Below are 23,579 nucleotides of genomic sequence, written 5' to 3' on the forward strand. Positions count from 1 at the left end.
AATAAAACTGAATGTAAGAATTACAGAAGAAATTTCTCTACTAAGTGTTCCAGGTAAGATTTATGCAAGTATACTTGAAAAAAAGGGCAAAATTGAAAAGAAATGACATGGAAGAGAAACTTGGAGAATAATAAAGTTTTGTAGATCTGTAAAATTATCTGCATATGTAGATCTACATATGACAAGGTGCAAACAGAAATGCTTTTCAATACACTACTGTTATATGGGGTAAATGGTACATTATACAGAGCAACATATAGTCTATATTTAAGTTGTTAGTCAGCAGTTAGAATTGAAGGAGTACGGTTTGATGTAAAATCAGGGGTAAGTCAAGGATGCACATTATCTCCACTCTTATTCATCATCTATTTGGATCACATTATGAGAGAAAGTGGCATTAGGCCTGATACTAGTATTCGAGATGTCAAATTTAGCTCTTTGCTTTATGTTGATGATGTTGTACTCCTAAACACATCTGATGCAAGTCTCCTGGATTCTCTAACTAAACTGAATAACAGTTGTAACAAATTTGGCAAAAAAAAAAAAAAAAGAAAAGAAAAAAAAAAGGGCAGAAACTTTGAACATGTCAACTGTATTCTGAATGGAGCACCTATAGAGCAAATAAAATATTTTAGCTATTTAGGCATTTTAGTGAAGATGGCAAGTTAAATCTGGCTGGTATGGTGGAAAGCCTGAATAAATTTATATGGAATAAGAGAAAAATTAGCCAAAACATCATACTAGCAGTATATAAGACAGTGTTGAAACCAGTTATAGATCTGAGAGTTGGGTTAGAAATAAAGCACTTGATCAAAGACTAGAGACCATATATATGATTGTTTTGAGAAAAATTAGGGGAGTGAATAGATGGCATCAGTGGCAGGAAAGAGACCCTCCCAATCTTGGGGGGGGGGATCTCTTTCCTGTTATTATGAGGAAATTGATGATGATGAAATATGTCTGAGAAATGTAAAAGTGATAGCATAAATACATGTATTCACAGTGATAAGAAGAGGCTCATTATAACTATGGAGACTGAAGTAGATATTATTAAATGACATGAAAATAGTAATAAGTTAAAACCAGATAAAAGAGCATGTAAAAGATCAAGTTCACATTAAGCAGCACATGAAAAGTTCAGCCAATGCATTCTAAGAAACGAGCCGTATTAATAGAAGAAATAGAAAAATTATTTGCCGGCCGAGTGGTTAGTGTATCTGCTCTCCAGCCAAAAGGCTGCAGGTTCAAATCCTGCTGTTGGCATGGATGTTTGTGATTGTATGTGGAAATACTAGTGATGGTCGTGGGCAGTAGATGGCTTTGGTGTAGTTGCAGTTAGAATGAGCTGTAGAGTAGACAGAGTAGGTGCTCTTCCTCGATGAGTCTGTGGACTTCCTGGAGATGTCATATAATAATAATAATAATAATTTAGATTGAAGACATGCAACAATGAATGGCATGAGTCTTACCTTATACAACAGAGAACCTAAGATGCTATTGCATGCTCTAAACCACATATGGGCAGCCGCAGGCCGGATCTGGCCCTCTACTTCTTTTGATCCGGCCCTAATCTATTTCAGCGAAGTTTGTGTGATTCATGGTGGGAGAAAACATGGTGTATTCTACTAACTCACATTAAGCTGACGTCATATAACTTGTGCAAAACACAGTATGTTTTCTCCAACCAAGGTCTCTTTCTCACTTTGACTAGCAGTGTGTGTGAACGTGTTACAATGTGTCAGTTCGATTCATGTGCTTTGTTCAGTGCCTGCATTGACGTTGTGCTCTGTTCAGTGCCTGTGGTGTAGAAGACAGTTTTGTTTGACAGTTCTGAATATCGCTTATGAATTTGGGACAGCCAGGGGTTATTGCAAAAAAAAAGAAAAGAATCGTCAATTTCAAGACAACTGGACGGAGGATTATTATTTTATTCTGAATAAAGGTTTGCCTGTATGTTTGCTGTGCAAAGAATCTGTATCCATCAACAAAGAATACAACTTGAAGAGACACTTTACTTCAAGACATGCGGATCACCAAAAAATTTATGGACAACTACGAAAAGATGAAATACAGAACAACTACCAGTGAAGATATATTCGAAACAGTTAACACAGTCTTCGAGAGATTTAGGCTTAAATGGAGTTCACTATCTGGCATATGCACTGATGGAGCCGCTGCAATGGTTGGTGCACAGAAGGGATTTATTGAAATAGTTCATGAAAGAGCAATAGAACTACAGATCCATCCGGAAAATTTAACAAATTTTCACTGCATTATCCACCAACAAAATCTGTGTGCAAAATTGATTAAATTCACAAATGTTATGGAAGTTGTAGTAGCCAGTATTAACTTTATTAAGTCACATGCACTTAATCACTACCAATTTAAGGAGTATTTGGCAGACCTATTTTCAGATTATGAAGATGTCTTATTATTGTGAAGTGAGGTGGTCGAGTAAAGGTAAAATGTTAAAATGATTTTATGATCTGAGATAAGACATTGCAGATTTTATGGACATAAAAGGAAACACAATTAACTAAGTAAAAGATGATGAGTGGGTGTGTGATTTAGCATTCCTTGAAGATGTCACCGGATATCTAAACGAACTGAATCTTAAATTGCAAAAACAAGGACAATTGGTTCATGAACTGCATGGACATGTCAAAGCTTTTTGTAATAAACTAAGATTGTTGGAAAGTCAGATAAGAGCTAAAAATGTTATCATTTTCCTACTCTAGTAACTCATAAAAATATTCCTTATAATTGTTATGGAGATGAACTGAAGGCACTAGTAGAGCAATTTGATACAATAAAATTAGTTTAATCCTTTATCCAAGTGTGAGCAAACAAAGTTTGCGCCTGAAGTATCTTCAGGACTAGGGTAAAGTGATACAACACCAGGGCAACTCGTTGCAAAGGTGGAGAAAGCTACCAACACTCCTAACTCAGTATCTCCTATAATGCAAAACACATCTCCTTGCGGATATGTCTAATGTTATGCATTAAAGGAAGGGCCACTACCCAGACTAGTTTCGACCTTTATTGAGGTCTCTTCAGTGGGAGCCAGGCCCTAGTGGAAATACCAGGCAGAAGCATTAGCAGGTCATCTCTACCTATAGGAGTTGCCAAATGGTGTGCCACCCTTTTTTTAATAAATTACTCTGGATTTAGAGAAAGATGTTGAAAGTTTATTTTTTCACTTTTTCAACCGAGTTGCCCTGGTGTTGTATCACTTTACCCTAGTCCTGAAGATACTTCAGGCGCGAACTTTGTTTGCTCACACTTGGATAAAGGATTAAACTAATTTTATTATACTCTAACCAAGTGAAAAAATAAACTTTCAACATCTTTCTCTAAATCCAGAGTAATTTATTAAAAAAGGGTGGCACACCATTTGGCAACTCCTATAGGTAGAGATGACCTGCTAATGCTTCTGCCTGGTATTTCCACTAGGGCCTGGCTCCCACTGAAGAGACCTCAATAAAGGTCGAAATTTCCACTAGGGCCTGGCTCCCACTGAAGAGACCTCAATAAAGGTCGAAACTAGTCTGGGTAGTGGCCCTTCCTTTAATGCATAACATTAGACATATCTGCAAGGAGATGTGGTTTGCATTATAGGAGATACTGAGTTAGGAGTGTTGGTATCTTTCTCCACCTTTGCAACAAGTTGCCCTGGTGTTGTATCACTTTACCCTAGTCCTGAAGATACTTCAGGCGCAAACTTTGTTTGCTCACACTTGGATAAAGGATTAAACTAATTTTATTATACTCTAACCAAGTGAAAAAATAAACTTTCAACATCTTTCTCTAAATCCAGAGTAATTTATTAAAAAAGGGTGGCACACCATTTGGCAACTCCTATCGGTAGAGATGACCTGCTAATGCTTCTGCCTGGTATTTCCACTAGGGCCTGGCTCCCACTGAAGAGACCTCAATAAAGGTCGAAACTGGTCTGGGTAGTGGCCCTTCCTTTAATGCATAACATTAGACATATCCGCAAGGAGATGTGTTTTGCATTATAGGAGATACTGAGTTAGGAGTGTTGGTAGCTTTCTCCACCTTTGCAACGAGTTGCCCTGGTGTTGTATCACTTTACCCTAGTCCTGAAGATACTTTAGGCGCAAACTTTGTTTGCTCACACTTGGATAAAGGATTAAACTAATTTTATTATACTCTAACCAAGTGAAAAAATAAACTTTCAATTTGATACAAGGTTTGCCGACTTCAAAAACAAAGACTCCACATTTGCTATATTTGCTCGTCCGATGGATGCTGATGTAAATAATGTGCCAGAAAACTTACAGATGAAACTTATTGAGCTTCAGGTGGATTTAGTGCTAAAATCACAATTTAACAACATTGCTTTGACGGATTTTTATAAATTTTATTTGGTGGAAGAAAAATATACAAATTTACATGCCTTTTCAAGAAAAATCATTTGTCTTTTCGGCAGCACATATATGTGTGAACCGTTTATTTTCGAGGATGAAATACAATAAATCAAAAATTCAGACAAGAATAACGGACGAAAACCTTGAAAATTCTATGCAATTATCCTTAAGTAATATTAACGTCAATATTGATAGTCTCGTGTTTGAAGTACAAAGCCAATCTTCACATTAAATTGTTATGTCGTTCATTATATTATAAAATTTATGTAGAGCTTTATACCAAAGCATTATATTATAAATAAATGAAATATGAAATAGCAACTTTTTTAATTCATTTAATATTAATTTATTTTATTTAATAATTTGGTCCAGCCCTTGACTCGGAGACAGAATGATAATTTGCCCCCCGAACTAGGAAAGGTTGCCCATGCCTACTCTAAACTGATTTATGAGAGGAAAAAAAAGGAAAACAAAAAAAGCCACAGTAGTACAGAATGTAAATATGTTAGTACAGATTATGTACACTAGTGGCCAAACTTGTGGCAACCTTTTGGAAAAAGTGTATTTTTGAGGTTTGATGACTCATAACACCACTTTTTTTGGAGTAATACCATAAAATTATATATTAATGAAAAGATAATTTAATCAAGAATGTAATGCAATAACTTTTATGAAGAACTTTTTATTAGAACAGCAGTTATAAAGAAGAAAAGTGAAACACATAGAAAAAATGAGATATAAAAAAATTCTCACAATGCGAGTTAATACTTAGTTGGGTAACCTTTAGCGTTAATTACGGCCTTACGCCTTCCCATGGAGTGAACCAAGTTTTTTAGTTCTGCAGCTGTTATAATGTGAAACCAAGATTGAATTATTGCTTCTATTAATTGGGTTTTATTGGTGGGTTGCTTCTGACTAACAAGTTTCTTTAGTCGGCTCCATAAATTTTCGATTAGGGTAAGGTCTGGGCTATTCCCAGGCCATCCCAGCAGTGGAATATGATTATCTTGAAACCACTATTTGCATACAGCAGCAACATGACATGGAGCTGAATCCTGTTGAAATATAAATGCTTCATTATCTTGGAAAAGATCACATGTGGAAGGCTTTAGTTTGGGCTCAAGTATTTCATTTATGTATTTTTGGGATTTATATTCCCATTAATCACTCAAATTCTGCCCACACCTTTTGATGTCATACAACCCCAGATCATAACACTAAGTGGGTGTTTCACGGTAGGTGTAATGCAATCAGGATGCAAATCTTCTCCTTACATATTTTATGCCATCATTACCAAACAGGGAGATTTTGGTCACATCACTCCAAATAACACTGTCCCATTGTTCTGCTGTCCAGTTAACATGGGTTTTAGCCCAGTTTAATCTTTTCAACCTTTGTTTGAGAGATAAAAATGGCTTTTTTCGTGGAATTCTAGCATTTAGACCAAAATCCTGCAGTCTGCGCCAAACAGTCCTTGCACTCAACTTCACATTGTATTGTGCTGTTTCATCTTGTATACACCCAGATGATTTTCTTCTGTCACATAGGCACACAGTCTCTCAATTCTTCTATCTTCACTTGCTGTTGTGCACCTTTTCCTGCCTTTATCAGTCTGATTTTGTAGTGACTGTGTCTCCTTATACCTCTTCAAAAATTTAGAAATGCCACCTTTGGTGGCATTTCTAAATTTTTGTATGACCTCATTGGTTGGAAGTTTCCACCAATTTTTCTTCTAATTTCTTCTAAACTGTAGCCTTGCTCACTTAATAGTACTATTTTACATCACTTTCTGGGTGACCAGTCAACTCTTTGCGGTATTTCTTTAATTTTATTACATTTTACAAGCTCACTAAATGAAAGAACACAAAAAAACCAACCAACTTCATAACAATCACATAATACACTGACAAATGTCCTCCTCTCAGCTCCAATACATGACATCAATAGCTGAATCCTACTGTGACCTTATTGGCTCAATGCCGAAACAAGATGACACCTGATTAGCTATCTAAACACTGATGCTCATTGGCTACATTCAAATGAAGGAAAGCTACTTCATATCAACCTAAGCAAGTTGTGCTTCTTTTTTCTGGTTATTTGGCTATAACTTTTCATAGAATACAGATAATTGAACAAACTTTGTTTCATTACATTCTTGATTAAATTATCTTTCCATTGATATATAATTTTATGATATTACACCAAAAAAAAAGTGGTGTTATTAGCCATCAAACCTCAAAAATACACTTTTTCCAAAAGGTTTCTACAATTTTGGCCGCTAGTGTATGTAACACTGCTTTTATTGGTTTTCTCAATTATTTATGATCTTATATCCATTATACTCCATAGAATACTGAGTAACATAAGCAGAACCTGTTTGGCTTTAATCATCCTTTGAAACAAATATATTTGTTAAAAATACATCGTAACATTTAAGCACCTTTGACTTATGTGGATTTTATTTTCCCAGGGAAATCTTTGGAATGAATTACTGCCTAATCAGGGACTTGCTGTATTGTCACCATTGTTCACATCACCTTAGCAATCTTATTATTACACACACACACACACACACACACACACACTAAATAAATAAAACATAACATCTCTGTTCTTAGTTGATATAAATCAACTAGACAAATAATACTGAGGTATCTGCACATTTGTATATATGCTGTGCACAAGGCAGTAATGAACCAATTGTGTGACCTCATTGTCTTACAGTACGAGCTATGCGAGATGTATAATATTTTATTTATTTAGCATATGGCTCACATGAAAAGTTACATTACAATAATCACTTTTATATAAACATAATACTTAATAGACATATGTACTATAATAATACATAATACAGTTAAAAGAGACACTCAAGAATATACTACAACTGTATATCTAGGTTGATTATCCAGTCAACTGCACTTGGTGTAGTGTTGACGAAGTCCAACAGGTTTCCACTGTATGCACGTTGGGCACATTCTACTGTAATATGATTAACTGTCTGGCAGGGTGATCCACAGTCACACTTGAGTGAGGCAATCATGTCCCATTTGTAAAGGTGGTCTGCACATCTGCCATGATTGGTGTGGATTGTGTTAAGGGTAGACCAAGTTTTACGAGGTAGATCAAAACCTGAAGTGTTGGGTCCACTAATTCATGGGTGCCATGTCGAAGTTACAGGACTCTTTCCACTTCTCCTTCATGTTAAAACTCATCTCTGCAAGATTTTTCGCTGTTAAGATTGGAAGGTGCCTTGACTTTAGCCTATTTATTTCTAAGGGTGGGATGTCTTCGTTAATTGGGACATCTTGGGTTCCACAATTTTGCTGTATCATGTAGAAAAAAGTTGTATCTGTGGAGGTGGGATGTTGGGTAGTGGGAACCAGTAGGTTGGGGTTGATTTCATAGCTCCAGAAATAAAGTGCATAGTGGTGTTAAGCTGAGCAGTATTCAGCTGCAGAGTAAATAAGACCAAGAGCAGTGCAGCGAAGGGCTGCTGCTGAGGCATCTCAAGTTGTTCCGCATAGTTTTTGCAGTATATTATTTTGTGTTTTTAGCTTGGATGCTGTGTTAATGAGATGTGGTTTAAAAGAGTTCTATCCAAAGTGACTCCCAGATATTTTGGGAATCTGTTGTAGCGTAGCAGTTTGTGGTTGAAGTAGACCATCAGTTCTTTGTTAGCATGGTTTTGTTCAGATGGAAGCATGAAACTTCTGTTTTGCTAGGTTTTGGGTGTAATCTCCATTTGAAGAAGTATTCAATCTAGGAATGCAAGGTCATTTGTTAGTATATCTTCCATTGTTGTAAAGTTGGTGTGTCTGATGGCTAGTGCAATGTCATCAGCCTAACAAAACTTCTTGGAGGCTGTATTAGGCAAATCTGTGATGTATAAGTTAAAAAGGAGGAGGGCCAGAACTGACCCTTTTGGTAGTCCATTATCCAGTGTTCTTTGTTTACTTTTGTTCTCGTCCGTATACACTTGGAACAGGCAGTTGCTTAGCATGTTTTCTGTCCTATTCTCTCTATCCTTTACATTCTATCCCTTTGAATTCAATTCCTATTGCTGATCATTAGTTGTACTGATGATATCTTATGATACATTAGATGAACTATTTACATAATAAAAAAAAAGTTATTTACTGTAGCATACGTGTTATTCTATAGTTTTGTAATCTTTATGTTGAGAGGGATGTGAGGAGTTTAAAGGGAGAAACAGGTGTGATTGTTCAATTTATACTGAATGTGGACAGCACACAAGGATACCATCCATGTTCAGTAAATTATTTTTCCAAATTCCTTCTTTTTCTTTCCTTTACTTTCAGCATAATGATAAAATTCTTTTGGATTGCCTTTAGCCTGCACAGCCAATTTATTTTCCAACCTGGCTTAGCTTTCCATATAGCTATTTTCAGCATGGGACTGCACAGAGTAACTTGCAGATTGTGATTTGTCTCCAGACTGTATTGTAAACCTTGATAAGGTTTACAAAAGCTACAACTGTTTTCAGGCATTGTTGGTAGCCTGTCTCTATATGTGTGGTAGTGACACAACCTGATCACAGCCGCTTCGTTTATGTCAGAATCTGGCCTGTTCCACTGGGACTTGTTCTATTATCTTAGGGGCAATTCTATTGAGGATGAGCCTTTTTAGGAGCTTATAACAGACACTAAGCAGGGCAGTTGATCAGTAATTTTCTGGTTTGTTGTTGGTTTTTCCTGGTTTTAAGATGGAGATAATTTTTGTCCTCTTAAACTCTTGCGGAAGTCTACCTGTCTTGAGGTTGTCAGAGAAGAAGCAAGCCAACAATTGTCGAGCTTTTGGCTTGAATTCAACAGGAAATCAGGATGAATTCCATTGTAACCTGGAGTCTTGCCTGGTTTCATATCCATTAGAGCAGTATTAATATCTTCAAGAGTGAAAGGTCATGAATATAAAGGGTCTGATGGTCAGTTATTTTTCAAATATGTAAGTTCTCTTTTTATTTGAAGAGTGTGCTGTTTGTCCTTGGCAGTATATTTTGATGTGTTGACAATATGTGATGCATATTGGTTAGGAGAAATAGCTGATTGGTCCCAGATGGTCAGGATGCCACTACCTAGTTTCCTTAGAAGGCTCCAAGCTTTTCTACTGTCTCAGTCCATTTCTTCTGTCGGTTGGTGTCAAGGCTGTGAATGAGTTCATCTGCAATGTCAGGGTCACCACACTCTAGGTATTCTTGATACAGGTTATTACTATCATCATCCCATCCAGGGATATACTCCTTGTGGAAGCCTCTTGGTATGGTCTTCTTACCTACAGCTAAAACAGCTCCCCTGAATTTCTTGTAATTATTGCTTTTTGGAGGAATCCAATGGACATATTTGTCAAGATAGGCAGCAAATGTATCCCAGTCGACGAAGTTCCAGCAGGGATGTTGGATGGATCTGACAAGGGGTACCTGCAGACCTACCTCTAATATAATTGGTCTATGTTGGCTTTGCAGAAAGTTGGAGAGAACGCTTCTCAACGTAGGTAATGTTCATCCATTGTTGTCTTGAGTGATGAAGCAGAGGACAGAGTTGTACCTCCCTGTTCCAAGCTGCTCACCTGAAGGAAGATCTGTCTTTTGCATCGAAAATTAGGTGCATGTTGTGAATTTCTGTCCATTCAGTTAAAGTCTCTTCGCATTCATTGTTGGAAGCATATTTCCAAAGCGTGGGGTAGCTGTTGAAGTCACCTATATGCAATACAGGTTGGTTGTGCACTGTCAGGATTGTACTCCCTGATCTAAGCTGCTCACCTGAAGGAAGATCTGTCTTTTGCATCAAAGTCTCTTCCAAAGTCTCTTTGCATTCATTGTTGGAAGCATATTTCCAAAGTGTGTGGTGGCTGTTGGAGTTACCTATATGCAACACAGGGTGGTTGTGCACTGGTAGAACTTGTGGAGGCCACAAGAGGATAGGGGTGGGGGTGAATTTATACATATTGGTAATGGTTATGTTCCCTATCTTGGTTGTTATCAGATGCACACACCACTGACAGTGTTGCTTGTAATGCGGTAGTAATCTTCTAGGGTACTACGTACATAGGTGGCAAGGCCATATGCATGATAAGTGGCTCCAATGATAATGTAATCAGGAATTTGACCCCTGCGGCGGAGTTGGTCCTCGTCCTTACAGTGAGTCTCTTTGAACAAGAACAACGTTGACATTGTCATCATATAAAATCTTTGAGAGGTATTCACATTTTGCTCTACATATACCCTTGATGTTAATTTGGCAAATTAGAACAACAGTTCCAATATTTGTAGTCATCTTGCTCTTAAGAGAGCTTATTTGTGTGTTTCAGTTCATGTGTGCTGTAACTAGGAGATCGAGAAGATAGTCTGGTTGCCATGTCGCTCTTTCAGGGTGCACCACGAGGAGGCGAGCTAGAATTGCACCCCAGATGTACAATAATTCAAGTATTATGGAAATTGCTGTGCTGCTGATATGTCTGCACACAACCAAACATTTAACCAACAATAGTTCTTGCCCAATCTGGGTATTGTAAGAAATAGGAATAAGTGTTCCATTTTCATTATTATTATTTGACATCTCCAGGGAGTCTAAAGACTCATTGAGGGAGGGCACCTACTCTACAGCTCTCCGTCTCCACCACTCAACCTCATCCACCAACTGCATCATCATCTACACCAATGCCATCTACTATCCACCATCACCACCAATATTTTCACAGACAATCACAAACATAAATGCTCAACGCGGGATTCGAACCTGCAGCTTTTTGGTTAGAGAGCGGGTACGCTAACCATTTGGCCAACCAGGCCGACAATTCAAAGGAATTCAAAGATTCAGCAGAAGTTCAGGGTGGTACCATCATCAGGGTGTCATGTAAAGAGATGTGTGCAGCCTTAATTTTGGTGGCATAAGCATAAACTGTATATTAGCCAGAGATCAACTATGGCAGTCATCAGTGCAGAGACTACACTGGTATAAAGACAACATGATTAGTCTGTAGAGTGTTGAAAGTTTATCTGACTTTCCACATCTGTAAGGACAAATTCAAACAGATATGCACTGTTCCCTGCATTATGGAAGTTTTATGAAACAGACACGATTTTTCAACTTGCCAGCTTATCAGATCATACTGCAGGTAATACTGTGTGACATAATTTGAGAAAAAGTGGTGTGGAAAAAGTAGCCTACACTGTGCATGTGTGCATATCATGATTTCATCTCAGTAGAAAATCTTGGTAATGAACTGGAGTGAGTGCCACCATCTAACAATATGGTTACACTGGTGGTCCCAATAACCAAAGAATGATCCAAAATTCCTGGCTCATTTTATCACAGACTTTTTTATTATCACTTCTATGCAAAAGGATCAAAAGTAGCCAGCCTATTGAAAAGACTGAGTGATTAATGAACCCTCTCTCCAGCCAGTAGGCTGCAGGTTCAAATCCCATCATGGGCTTAGACGTTTCTGTTGTTTTTTAGATTAGAGATGAATTTCATCAACCAGTGTAAGACCACTGCCCCACTTATTTGGAGGCTTGACAAAGTTCCATGTTTTATCTCTAGAGCAGAGTATACAGACTATGTAAAATAATAAAAAAATACAAAAAAAAATAAATAAAAATTTCTTAACCCCCCCCCCCCATACTAATTTATTATAGGTTCCCAACCATCTATGGCTATGAGTCACATAAAAGTAGGATCAGGACCAAGAAAGTCTATGTACTATTGAGTTGTATGTAGTTCAGGTTTCTCTGAAATAGTGTCATTCTAGTGGTTTTTAACATAGTGTGAGTTCTTTATAGCTATCTTCTCTCTGGTGTATAATCCACATGCAGTGCTTAGTGAAATGCTTCAACTCTTGTATAAAATAAAGTTTGTTAATTTCGATGTTCAGTTCTGTTGAATTCCCAACCACATTGGAATTAAGGGAAATGACAGCACAGATGCAGCTGCTAGATCATCTCATACTTTTTAAACATACTGTTTGACAGTCTCTTATACTGACTACACACAAGTTATAAAATCAAAGCTAATTGCCCAATGGCAATACTCCTGGCAGGAAGCACTGACAAACAAATTGCATGGGATTAAGCCAAAAATTAAGCATTGATAGTCTTTTCAATGTAGGAAGAGGAGAGAAGTTGTTCTTGCTAGGTTCTGCATGGATTACAGTTATCTCATACATTCTTATTTACTGAGGGCTGATGACCCATCTGTGTGTAGGAAATGTTTATATGTATTTATAAATATACATAAAAATATAAATAAATATATAAATATTTATATTTATTTATAAATATATATAAAAATATAAATAAATATATAAATATTTATTTATTTATTTATAAATACCCACTCAGTATTTATAAATAAACACAGTATGACTGTTGCTATCCTTGCACACCATAAAACCACACTTCAATCGCTCAACATTAAAGTTGGAGGGGGGGGGGGGATCTGAGCCGAACAGGAATAAAGTAAATTGTTAGTCGGTGTGCTTAATAGCTTACTCAAAACTATGACAGAATATTGAGTACCTTTATTTACTGTAATACATATTTCTGATTAATGTCTTCTGTAGATTTTATAGTAGTCATAAAATTGGCATTTTGTAATGTATTAACTGCTATTGTAACATTTTTAGGACTCAAAGTCTAATATTTGCCGCACATCACATTTAAGCATTGAGAGTGAGGTAGGTGGAGATAATCTCTCTAATTTTAGTGAACCTCTTGAAGATACAGTGCTGGAACACAAACATAACTATGGTACAGTATAATTTTTTATAATTATAAAGCTTTCAGTTTTATTTTTTAATATTTTAAAATAACATAACATTTTATTGTCATTATTTTACTACTAATTGTACTACTGAATATGAAATGTGGTATCTACTAAAATTATTAATAAAATTATTGTAAAATTAAAATTATAATGTTTATCTACTAAAATTATTATTAGTAGAATCTATCTGGAGTTTTATAATATCTAGGATTGTAGTGATATGACTTTCATGAATTGCCAAATTCATGCTCTATACCTAAGTACAAATGCAATGCTGCATACATTTTAAAAGGTTAGTTTTCAAAAACTTTAAGTCAAACAACTTATACAGTGTACTTATATAAAATGTGTTTTCTTCATAAAGTCTTAGTAATCATTGTAGATAAACATTAAGTAAGTCATTACCCCAAAATTAACAGAAAGCAAGAGAGCTTTAATTCATTCTCATATTCATTAATTTGAAACTTGCAGATAGGTAAAATATGGTCCAAAAATGAAACACATAATATGATATATTAAGCATATGTTTCTGAATAAAATTTATATAAAATAAGACCCAATGTATATAAGATTTTGAAACACTTAAATGCAGATACTAAAGAAAACATAAAATTAAACACCGAATTGAAATTAGAAGAATTTCTAAATTTCTACACAGAATTGTGGACTGATAAATATTTTAAAAAAGACAACTGGCAAACATTTAATGAAAATGAAAAGGAAATAACTAAAGAAGAATTAGAAATCAGCCTGAAAGAAACAAGAAATGGAAAATCACCTGGAGAAAGTAAGCTAGGTTCAGAACTATATAAATGTACAGGAACAAGATTCAAAGAAAGATTCCTATTATTTTTAAATAAAATTTATTCAACTGGTAACCCCTCAATAGAATGGAAAAAAGCAATTGTGATTCCTATCTTTAAAAAAGGTAGTAGAGATGACCCTAAAACTATATATAAAGCATACTAAATTCCTGTTACAAAATATATAGCAGAATTTTAAATAGCAAACTTATGAAATATTCCGAAAACTTTATTTTAGAAGTACAGAATAGATTTCGAAAAGGACGATCATGTATAGACCCTGCCTTTTGCCTAAAATTAATAATAGAGAAAAGAAGAGAATACAATTTAGAAACACATATTGCATTTATTGACTTTGAAAAAGCATTTGACAAAGTTAAAAGAAACATATTATTTAACATATTAAAAGAAAGACAAATACCAAATAATATCCTAAAAGCTATCACAAGTATATATGAAAATAATCAAATACAAATAAGATTAAATCACAAGCTATCATATACGAGAAAGATAAACCAAGAGGTCCGGCAGGGATGTCCCCTCTCAGCAACTCTTTTTAATATTTACCTAAATGAAATAATAATAAAATGGAATAAAATTTCCATCAAGGTATTAAACTTTCTCCTACTGTGAACTTAAACACTCTCCTTTTTGCTGACGACCAAATAATAATTACAAATTCTGAAGATAACTTACAGAAAACTATTTTAGATCTAAATGAAGTAGCCAAAGATTATGGTATGATAATATCAACAGAAAAATCAAAAACTATGGCCTTTAAAGGACAAGATCCAGCAAGAACTAAGATAGTAATAGATAACAAGATCTTAGAAACAGGTGAATTCATTTAACTACTTATGATGTATGGTCACATATGAAAACAAAAAAGATATAAACGTAAAAATTGCAAAATATTTAAAAATAACAGGTGTAATTAATTCTATATTTAAACCAAACCTAGTTCAAAAACAAACCAGACTAAAAGTATACAATACATTAGCCCTACCAGTCTTATTGTATGGAAGTGAAATCTGGATAATAAAACAAAAAGACAAAGATTAATAACAGCAGAAATGAAGTTTATGAGAAAAACTGCAAAGTATACCCTATTTGATCGCAAAAGAAGCAAAGAAATTATGAAAGAATTAAACTAAGAACCAGTAATAGAAAAAATTAAAAAATATAAACATAAATGGATGGAACACGTTCAAAGAATGAAAATAGAAAGATTACCAAAACAAGTCTTAAAGTAATGGATAACAAGATGGCTTGTACTTTAAGATAACAAGATCTTAAACTACAAGCCATTAGGATGTCCTCTTAGACGATTCAACGATGATTCTAAGGCTGGAACAGGCCACGCTAGGCCTAAATCCTTGATATGCATGATGATGATGTTTCTGATATAAATTCAGAAGCTACTTTTAGACCATCAACTTGATCATACTTCCAGTAAACAAGGTAACTGCTACAGAATGCCGAGATGTATTCTTTGATGGTTGTGAGTAGAGTCAACCAGACTTCTAAAGAGAGAGACCAACACCCACAGTCTAAGGCCAGTTAAGTCTGTGTAATTTCTAGCTGGCATACAAAAACCAAAGCAACTCAAGAATACTACAGACAGTTGCCACTATCTTGTTCCATTAATCATAGTCAATATTATGATGTGTACATTGTGCAGTTTCAGTGCTCAGTTTTTCTTAATTGCTAGAGTAAAAACTTGGGCTTTTTTTTTTTTTTTTTTTCACTCTCCCCACTCCTGGTCAACTTCTTTATGGAGACTTTTGAAGAGAAAGCCTTAAACTCAGACCCCAAAAACCCACTGTTTGACTTTGCTACATTGATGATGTGGAAGATACATTCACCAGCAATTCCCCCCCCCCCCCCCCCCTTCACAACAATATGGGGTTATAAAAACACTATATAACAAGGCAAAATTAATATGTTCAAATGACAATTCCCTAACCACTGAACTAAACCACATCCTTAACACTTCCTTAGCCAATGGTTACAACCCCCAAAAAAATCCAAAAAATATTAAAAGCAGTCCCCCCCCCCCCCATAACAAAAATTACACTAAATCCATCACCATTCCCTATATCCGGGGGGCACCTCTGAAAAGTTAACCAAAATCTTAAAAAAATATGACCTGACTTCTTGTTACAAACCATATAAGAAATTGGCATCCCTTATCTGCTCCATCAAAAACCAGCCACTTCCCCTAGACCTACCTGGAGTATATCAGGTCCCTTGCTGCTGTAAACTATCCTACTTTGGCCAAACAGGCAGGATATTGGAGCAAAGACTACGTTAGGTTTCACCAATACAGCCACTCTGGGCTTGCAGACCGTGCTCTGGATACCCACCACAGAATACGTTGGAAGAAAGCCATGTTATTACACTGCAGCAAATTTAAATACAAACGATTGTTCATGGAATCAGCTTCAGCTCAAAAAAACTTTCCAAACCTCAATAAATTTGGGTGCATGAGACTGCCCAAATTTGGAAGCTTGCATCTTGAGAACTTCGGCCCAACAGCCAAGACAACCCAATATAGCCTGCTAGAGGGCACTTTTCTGTAGTGCCTGCGTGCACATGTCATAGTTGTATGTTCCCATGAAGCTGGCGATGTGACATTGCCGAAATATAGGAAGTATTTATTAAAGTTTCTTTTAATTAATATTCCAGTATACATTGTAAATTCCTGAAATAATTTAATAGTCGTGTGTTACCAACGTATAAGCCTATCTACAAGAATAATATGAGTCAATGAGAGAGAATGAAAATATTCCTTTAAAGATAATGGAGATCTCAAAGTATAGTTTCTATTAAGAAGACCCTGGATTCAAATAGTTTTATGGTTATTAATTTAATTTTATTTGCAATGTATATAAAGTTTATAGTTTCATTAAATGTATATTTTTTTAATTTGGTCTCGAGTCAATCATTTTTTGGATTCTGAAAGTAATAGAGTTAAATGTCGTTGCACCAGTCAGATTGAACTCTTGTATAGTTACCTAATACTCAGTGTAAAAACAGTCTCTTTATAGAGATATAACAGAAATGGTGAAGCTGACAGGAATTATAACACAAATAGAACAGCTGACATGATATATTAACAATGGCACAATCGACTAACAGGATTGGTTGTGACTTGACTTTTTAGACTCCAGAAAGTGTAATTCTTCACTCAAGAAAAATGGTTAGAGGAGATAGTAGTTTTTGTAGTGGTTTGTTAATATCTTCAGAATATCACCTGAAAATCTTCAGGACTGAGGGACACCTTTTGGCAGCCCCTATAGGTAATGATGACCTCTCCATTACTTCTGCCTTGGTATCTACACTTCTGGGCCTGGCTCCCACTGACGAGACCTCAATAAAGGTCGAAACCAGTCTGGGTAGTGACCCTTCCCTTAATGCATAACATTATACATATCCGCAAGATGTGTTTTGCATTATGGGAGATACTGAGATAGGAGTGATGTTAGCTTGGTCCACCTTTGCTACGAGTTGCCTGGTGTTGTACTACCTTACCCTCAGTCCTGAAGATATTTTCAGGTGCAAACTTTGTTTGCTCACACTTGGATAAAGGATTAAACTAAATTTATTATAGTCTAACCAAGTGCAAAATAAACATCTTTCTCTAAATCCAGAGTAATTTAATAATAAGGTGGCACACCTTTTGGCAATCCCCTATAGGTAAAGATGACCTCTCCATTGCTTCTGCCTTGGTATCTCCACTTCTGGGCCTGCCTCCCACTGACAAAACCTCAATAAAGGCCGAAACCGGTCTGGGTAGTGACCCTTCCCTTAATGCATAACATTATACATATTCGCAAGATTGCATTATGGGAGATACTGATATAGGAGTGATGTTAGCTTGGTCCACCTTTGCTACAAGTTGCCTGGTGTTGTGCTACCTTACCTCAGTCCTGAAGATATTTTCAGGTGCAAACTTTGTTTGCTCACGCTTGGATAAAGGATTAAACTAAATTTATTGTATTCTAATCAAGTGCAAAATAAACTTTCATCCATCCACGGCTTTAGTTGCCCAAGGTCAGCCCCTGTCCAAAAATATTAAATGGTAAATTCCAGAAATAATCACAAGTTTTAAATTGCATGCTGTTCTGAGTAGCATAATTAAATCTTGCTCTATCTCGCCCAGGATGTGAATCACATCTCACATATCCATGTACTGTATGCTGCCCACCCATTAATCACTTAGTAGCCGTCTCGGTTATGAGTTCAGCTGTCATGGTATTGCAGTGCTTGTGTTCAAGTAATCCTTATTTTACTTAATAATGGCTCCAAAGCGCAAGAGTAGTGATGTTGGCAATTTGGATATGTGAAAGAGAAGCTGTGAAGTGCTTCTTTTAAAGAAATTCATGCTAGTTTTGCTGTTGTACCTCAAGCTGCATTAGTTACTGCCACGGTGCACGATAAGTGCTTAGTTAAGATAGAAAAGGCATTAAATTTGTGGGTGGAAGACACAAACAGAAAACATGTTGCATTAGAAAGCATTGAGTCTATATAGATACTTTATCAAGCGATCATGACATCTTGCCATTTACTGGAAGTAAGAGATGGTTACACAGATTCAAGAATAGGTTTGGACTGAAAAATATAAAAATTACTAGAGAGGCTGTGCCTGCCGATGAAGAAGTTGCTGCCACATTTCTGGCAGAATTGAAGAAGTTGATGAAAGAGAAAAGATATCACCCAAAGCAAGTCTTCAGCTGCAATGAAACTGGGCCCTTCTGGAAGATGTGCAATAGAAATTGCATTCATAAAAGTGCAAAGGAAACACTAGGGCATACAACATAGAAGGACAGATTAACTCTGGTACTATTATGGCAACACTGCAGGGCATATGATAAAGCCAGGCATAGTGTACACAGCAAAGAACCCACATGCTCTCAAAAACAAAAAAATATCTGCCCAATTATCTGGCAACATAATCAGAAAGCATGAGAGACAGCCATCTTGTTTATGGACTGTTTCTACCAGTGCTTCATGCACGAAATGAAAAAATACTTGGAAGAATAGGGGTTGGAATTTAAAGTCCTATTAATAATAGACACTGCACCTGGTCATTTTGAATCTGTTTGCTATGGAAATGAAAATGTCATGGTTTGTATTTTTGCCTCCAAATACAACCTTATTGCTTCAGCACCTTGACCAGGGCATCATTCAGTTTGTCAAGGCCACATACACCCACCTGACTGATCACATCTGATCAGCAATTGATGCAGACCCTAATCTAGACATAATACAGTGCTTGAAATCTTTCACTATTGCTGATACAATAATATTCATCAAAGCTGCAATGGATGAATTAAAATCATTCAGTTGGTGGAGAAGGATTTGCCAACATGCTTGATGAAGAAGTGGAAGAACTTGTTGAGTCATCTACAGAGGAATAGGAAGATGAAGAAAAAAATTGAAACAGAACCAGCAATGTGGACATTACTGAAATTTGCCAAAATGTTTTGAATTGCACACGCATTAAAGGATAAAAAATTATGGAATATGATTCTCACATGGAATGCAGCATTAAAGTCGCCGTATGATCACCGAAGGATTACAACCTCTGTAGCAACACTTTGATGAGTTAAAAAGAAAGAGACAATTTCTGATTACAATCTTCTTCCAAGAGGTTTTGGCAAAAAAGCCTACAACTATTGAGGATCTCCAACCATTGACATAGTCTGCTCCTAACATCTAACTTGACATCATCATGGATCATCTATTAAACTTTATCATTGGTATGTATAGGAAGAAAAAAACATAATATATATAGGGTTTGGTACTATCTGTGGTTTCAGGCATCCATTGGGAGTCTTGGAATGTATCCCCTGCATATTAATGGTGGGGACTACTGTTTTTTAATCTTGTTGGTCTCTGTCTTACACCAGACAACGTCAAATGAACTGCTCTCTGAATCCCTGTCCCCATGATGTACTTCTACTCTTTTTGGCTTTAATTCCTCTGCTATCATCAACATCTCCCCCCTCCACCCTGTTCCTTTTGTCTTCTCTGAAGATACTATATTGTTGTGTCCCAATCTCTTAAACTGTAAATTTTGTATTCTATACTTCCAATCTTCCCTAAAGAGTCACATGATACCTCCAAGACACAAAGGGATTGCCTCAGGAGCGAGCCAAAAACCAACATGGCAGAGTTCTTGAAATCTATCTTCTCATAGAGCTCTAGGAATATTTATTTTTTTTGCTGTGCCACCTAAAACAGTTAGATTAAATAAAGTTATCTTAACCAATAAGTGATTTCAAGATGTACACAAGTGACTATTGTTTTGCAGTCATGATCCACAATGTAACTTATTCTTCCCCGCTCATATTCGAACCTTTTACAAGTGGTGCATCGGATTCTAGAATTCAGACGCTTAGATTTAAAAATAGCAAAGGTTTATTAAGCATATTAACACATTTACAATACAATTAACATTCATACTAAATTCCAATACTAATCAGATAAGATTGCAAGTATCCTTAATGAAATAAGAATATCAAAACCAGCATTCCTAATAAATCATTCACAAAGATGGTTATTCCTGAGTAATATTTTTTCAATAAACATTCATTATATATCTCATTACTCAGACTAATTCATCTTAGCTTTCTCTAAAGCATACACATTAAATTAACCTGTATATGAGCTAACTCACTGTACTTTCTAATGTTAACATGCTACAGTCCTGCTCTAAATAAATCAAAGTCCTCGATCCTTAATGTCTCTTAATTTCACTTAACACCATAGTAAGTTGCACACATAGCATAGACAAAGGAAATTTTAATGTTACCATACACTAAGGCTTTTCATACTTATTCCATCAATTTGGACTGCCTTCCTCCGGTCGATCTTCCTTCTTGTTCACTTAAACGATGAGGTACCTTGGATTCTCCAATCATTCTGTGATTTCACACAATTCTGGCATGACTGACTTGTTCCAGGCATAATCGTGGCATTGGGTGATTTCTCCTTCACGATGTCTGCTACCTAGATGCTGAGTGTTTCCAAGGACTGCAGATACACGAACAGAGATGTACTCCTTCATCATACAATCAGGAGCTTATAACATCACCAGCACTTGGACGGCATTTCCTGCTATCACTCACCAGACTCTGAACATAGCTTACTGCTGTTCCTAGTCCGAGCACTTCGGGACAGAGCTGCTCCTCCGTGCAACTTTCTATCTGCCAGATGACCTCCGACCACCAGCCAAGGGAAGAAAAAAAATATTCGAGAGGGGGGTTCCTAACCCTTTTATTTCTATCTCCCCTACTGGTAATCACTGTAACCTTCGTAACTCGCCTAATGCATAGCACCTCACCCACGTGGATCTAGCTTCATACCGTTTGTTTCCGATTTTCTTCTGACCATGTTCCGCCATGTGCCGTGAGCACTCGACTGCCTGAGGCCACCTCTCTTTCTGTTGCATGCCTTTGATCTTTGGCAAAGGCATGCCACGTATATGACAAAAACTCAATAAACGTTCACTGTTCCTATATAATCTCTGCGAGTTCGAAGCTCCGAAACATAAAAATTAGGTCACAACTCCAACCAATAGAAACAACACAGATACATTCAAGACAAAAACACCAAGCCTACGTGACATAGCCTTTCACCTTCCCAAAAAATTCTCAGCCCATCCTTGAAACTTGAAGCTTGTGGGAAAAGTGGAGGCTATGTCATGTCGGCTTGGTGTTTTTGTCTTGGGTGTATCTGTGTTGTTTTCTATTGGATGGAGTTGTGACCTAATTTTTATTTTTTGGAGCTTCCAACTTTCAGATTATATAGGGGCAGGGAACGTTTATTGAGTTTTTGTCACATTTTATGGATATTGTTTCCGAATTCTAAGCATTGTTTCATTTTCCTGTATGTTTACTATTATGATTTTGTTGATCAGTTAACATACAGGGAAACAAACAATAGTCATGAAATGTGACAAAAATTAATAAATGTTCACTGCCCCTATATAATCTCTGTGAGTTCAAAGCTTCGAAGCATAAAAATTAGGTCACAACTCCAACCAATAGAAAACAACAGAGATACACTCAAGACAAAAACACCAAGCCGACATGAAATAGCTGCCAATTTTCCCACGAGCTCCGAAGACAACACACAGTCGAAATGGCTCACACCCCCAATACTCTCACCCCTAATCTTGCTTCATCATATTCTGTCCTTCTCCTTTCCCCAAAATTTCTATCTTTCACCTTCTTCCTAAAAAAATTCTCAGCCCACCCTTGAAACCTGGGTTTTAAACTCACATGCCTTTGTTTTACCCACAATTCTTTCACATCTATCACCACATTTCCAACCCTGCTGGAAATGTGGAGATAGATGTTCCAATTCATTCATACTGCTTGTACACACATCTGATGACAATCCATTCCAATCGTGCACCACTCTATGAGAGAAAAATCTAGATCTCAGCTTCCTCTTGTCCTTTCCCCACCCTCCATAAAATGAAAAATTCCATCAACTGGAATATTGTATGACAGCCTATATGACTCTTTTGGGAGTTTATAAGTCTCAATCATATCACCTCTCTTTCTCCTGTTTATTAGTTGACAAATTTTCAATCTGCTTTCATAATCAGCAATCCTAATAAATAACATTTTAACACTCTCCTTTGCACTCTCTCTCTCTCTACTGAATCAGAATCATAATGGAAACCAGGAGACCAGACCTGTGCACAACAGTCCAAGTGAGGCAGTGGCATAGCTAGGGGAGGTGCAGAGGGGACGGTTTGCCCCAGACGGCACTTTGAACCCTTTGAACTTTTGCAGTTAATTCTAAAATACAGTGTCTCGAGAACTCAGTTCCAAATATTGTAATGCTACTGCGAATTTTCCTCACAATTGTTGTAAGTGTTACTAGTTGTGAGAGGAGCTTTTCTAAATAAAATTTGATTAAGAATTACCTACATTACTATGAAATAGACTTCGTCAATGTCATTGATGATTTTGCTAACAGAAAAGCAAGAAAAATAACATTTTAGAATGTTGAAATTAAAGTTTTACTTCAAAAATAAACATAGTGTTTTAATTTATTTCCCTATATGTCGTTTAGACTTTTTGTAATATTTTTGGTGTGTATTGAGAGGGGTGGAAAATTCAGGGACTTCCCCAGGCGGCAACAGCTCTAGCTATGTCAGTGAAGTGAGGTCTTATCAAGGCCTTGTAAAGAGGCAAAATGACCTCCTTATCTTTGCATGTGAAAGTTTGTTTCATCGTTGCAATTATCGTTTGAGTTACATTTGCAGTCTTTGCTACATCCCTGAACTTCAACTTCCTATCTACTAACACTCCAAGATGACCCAAGCCTGATTAGTTTTTTCTAGCATAGTCCCATCAATATAGTACGACATTGGATATCTAATCACACCAAAGTGCATGACTTTGCATTTACCGACATTTATTTTCCCATGACCATAATTCCAGCCTATTCAAATCATTCTCAAGTACTGCATATCAGCAGCATTCCTGATTATCCTACTTATCTTTGCATCGTCAGCAAATACCTGTCACCCGTCAAATTCTTTCCAGTGTCATTAACATAAATATTGAATAACAGTG

General features: G+C 36.4%; 1 protein-coding gene across 1 annotated transcript in view; it reads left to right on the forward strand.

Moving 5' to 3' along the window:
* The window catches only part of LOC150106355 (serine/threonine-protein kinase 10-like), a 413,234-nt gene that overhangs the window by 113,057 nt on the left and 276,598 nt on the right, over nucleotides 1-23,579 (forward strand). The window contains exon 8 of the mRNA XM_090393096.1: nucleotides 13,035-13,158. Coding sequence (XP_090249222.1) covers nucleotides 13,035-13,158 — 124 coding nt within the window. The remainder of the gene's footprint in view (nucleotides 1-13,034; nucleotides 13,159-23,579) is intronic.

This window comes from Typopeltis vanoorti, chromosome 5, assembly GCF_054136105.1.
Source record: "Typopeltis vanoorti isolate ZY-2024b chromosome 5, IOZ_Tvanoo_1.0, whole genome shotgun sequence".
NCBI lineage: Eukaryota > Metazoa > Arthropoda > Arachnida > Uropygi > Thelyphonidae > Typopeltis > Typopeltis vanoorti.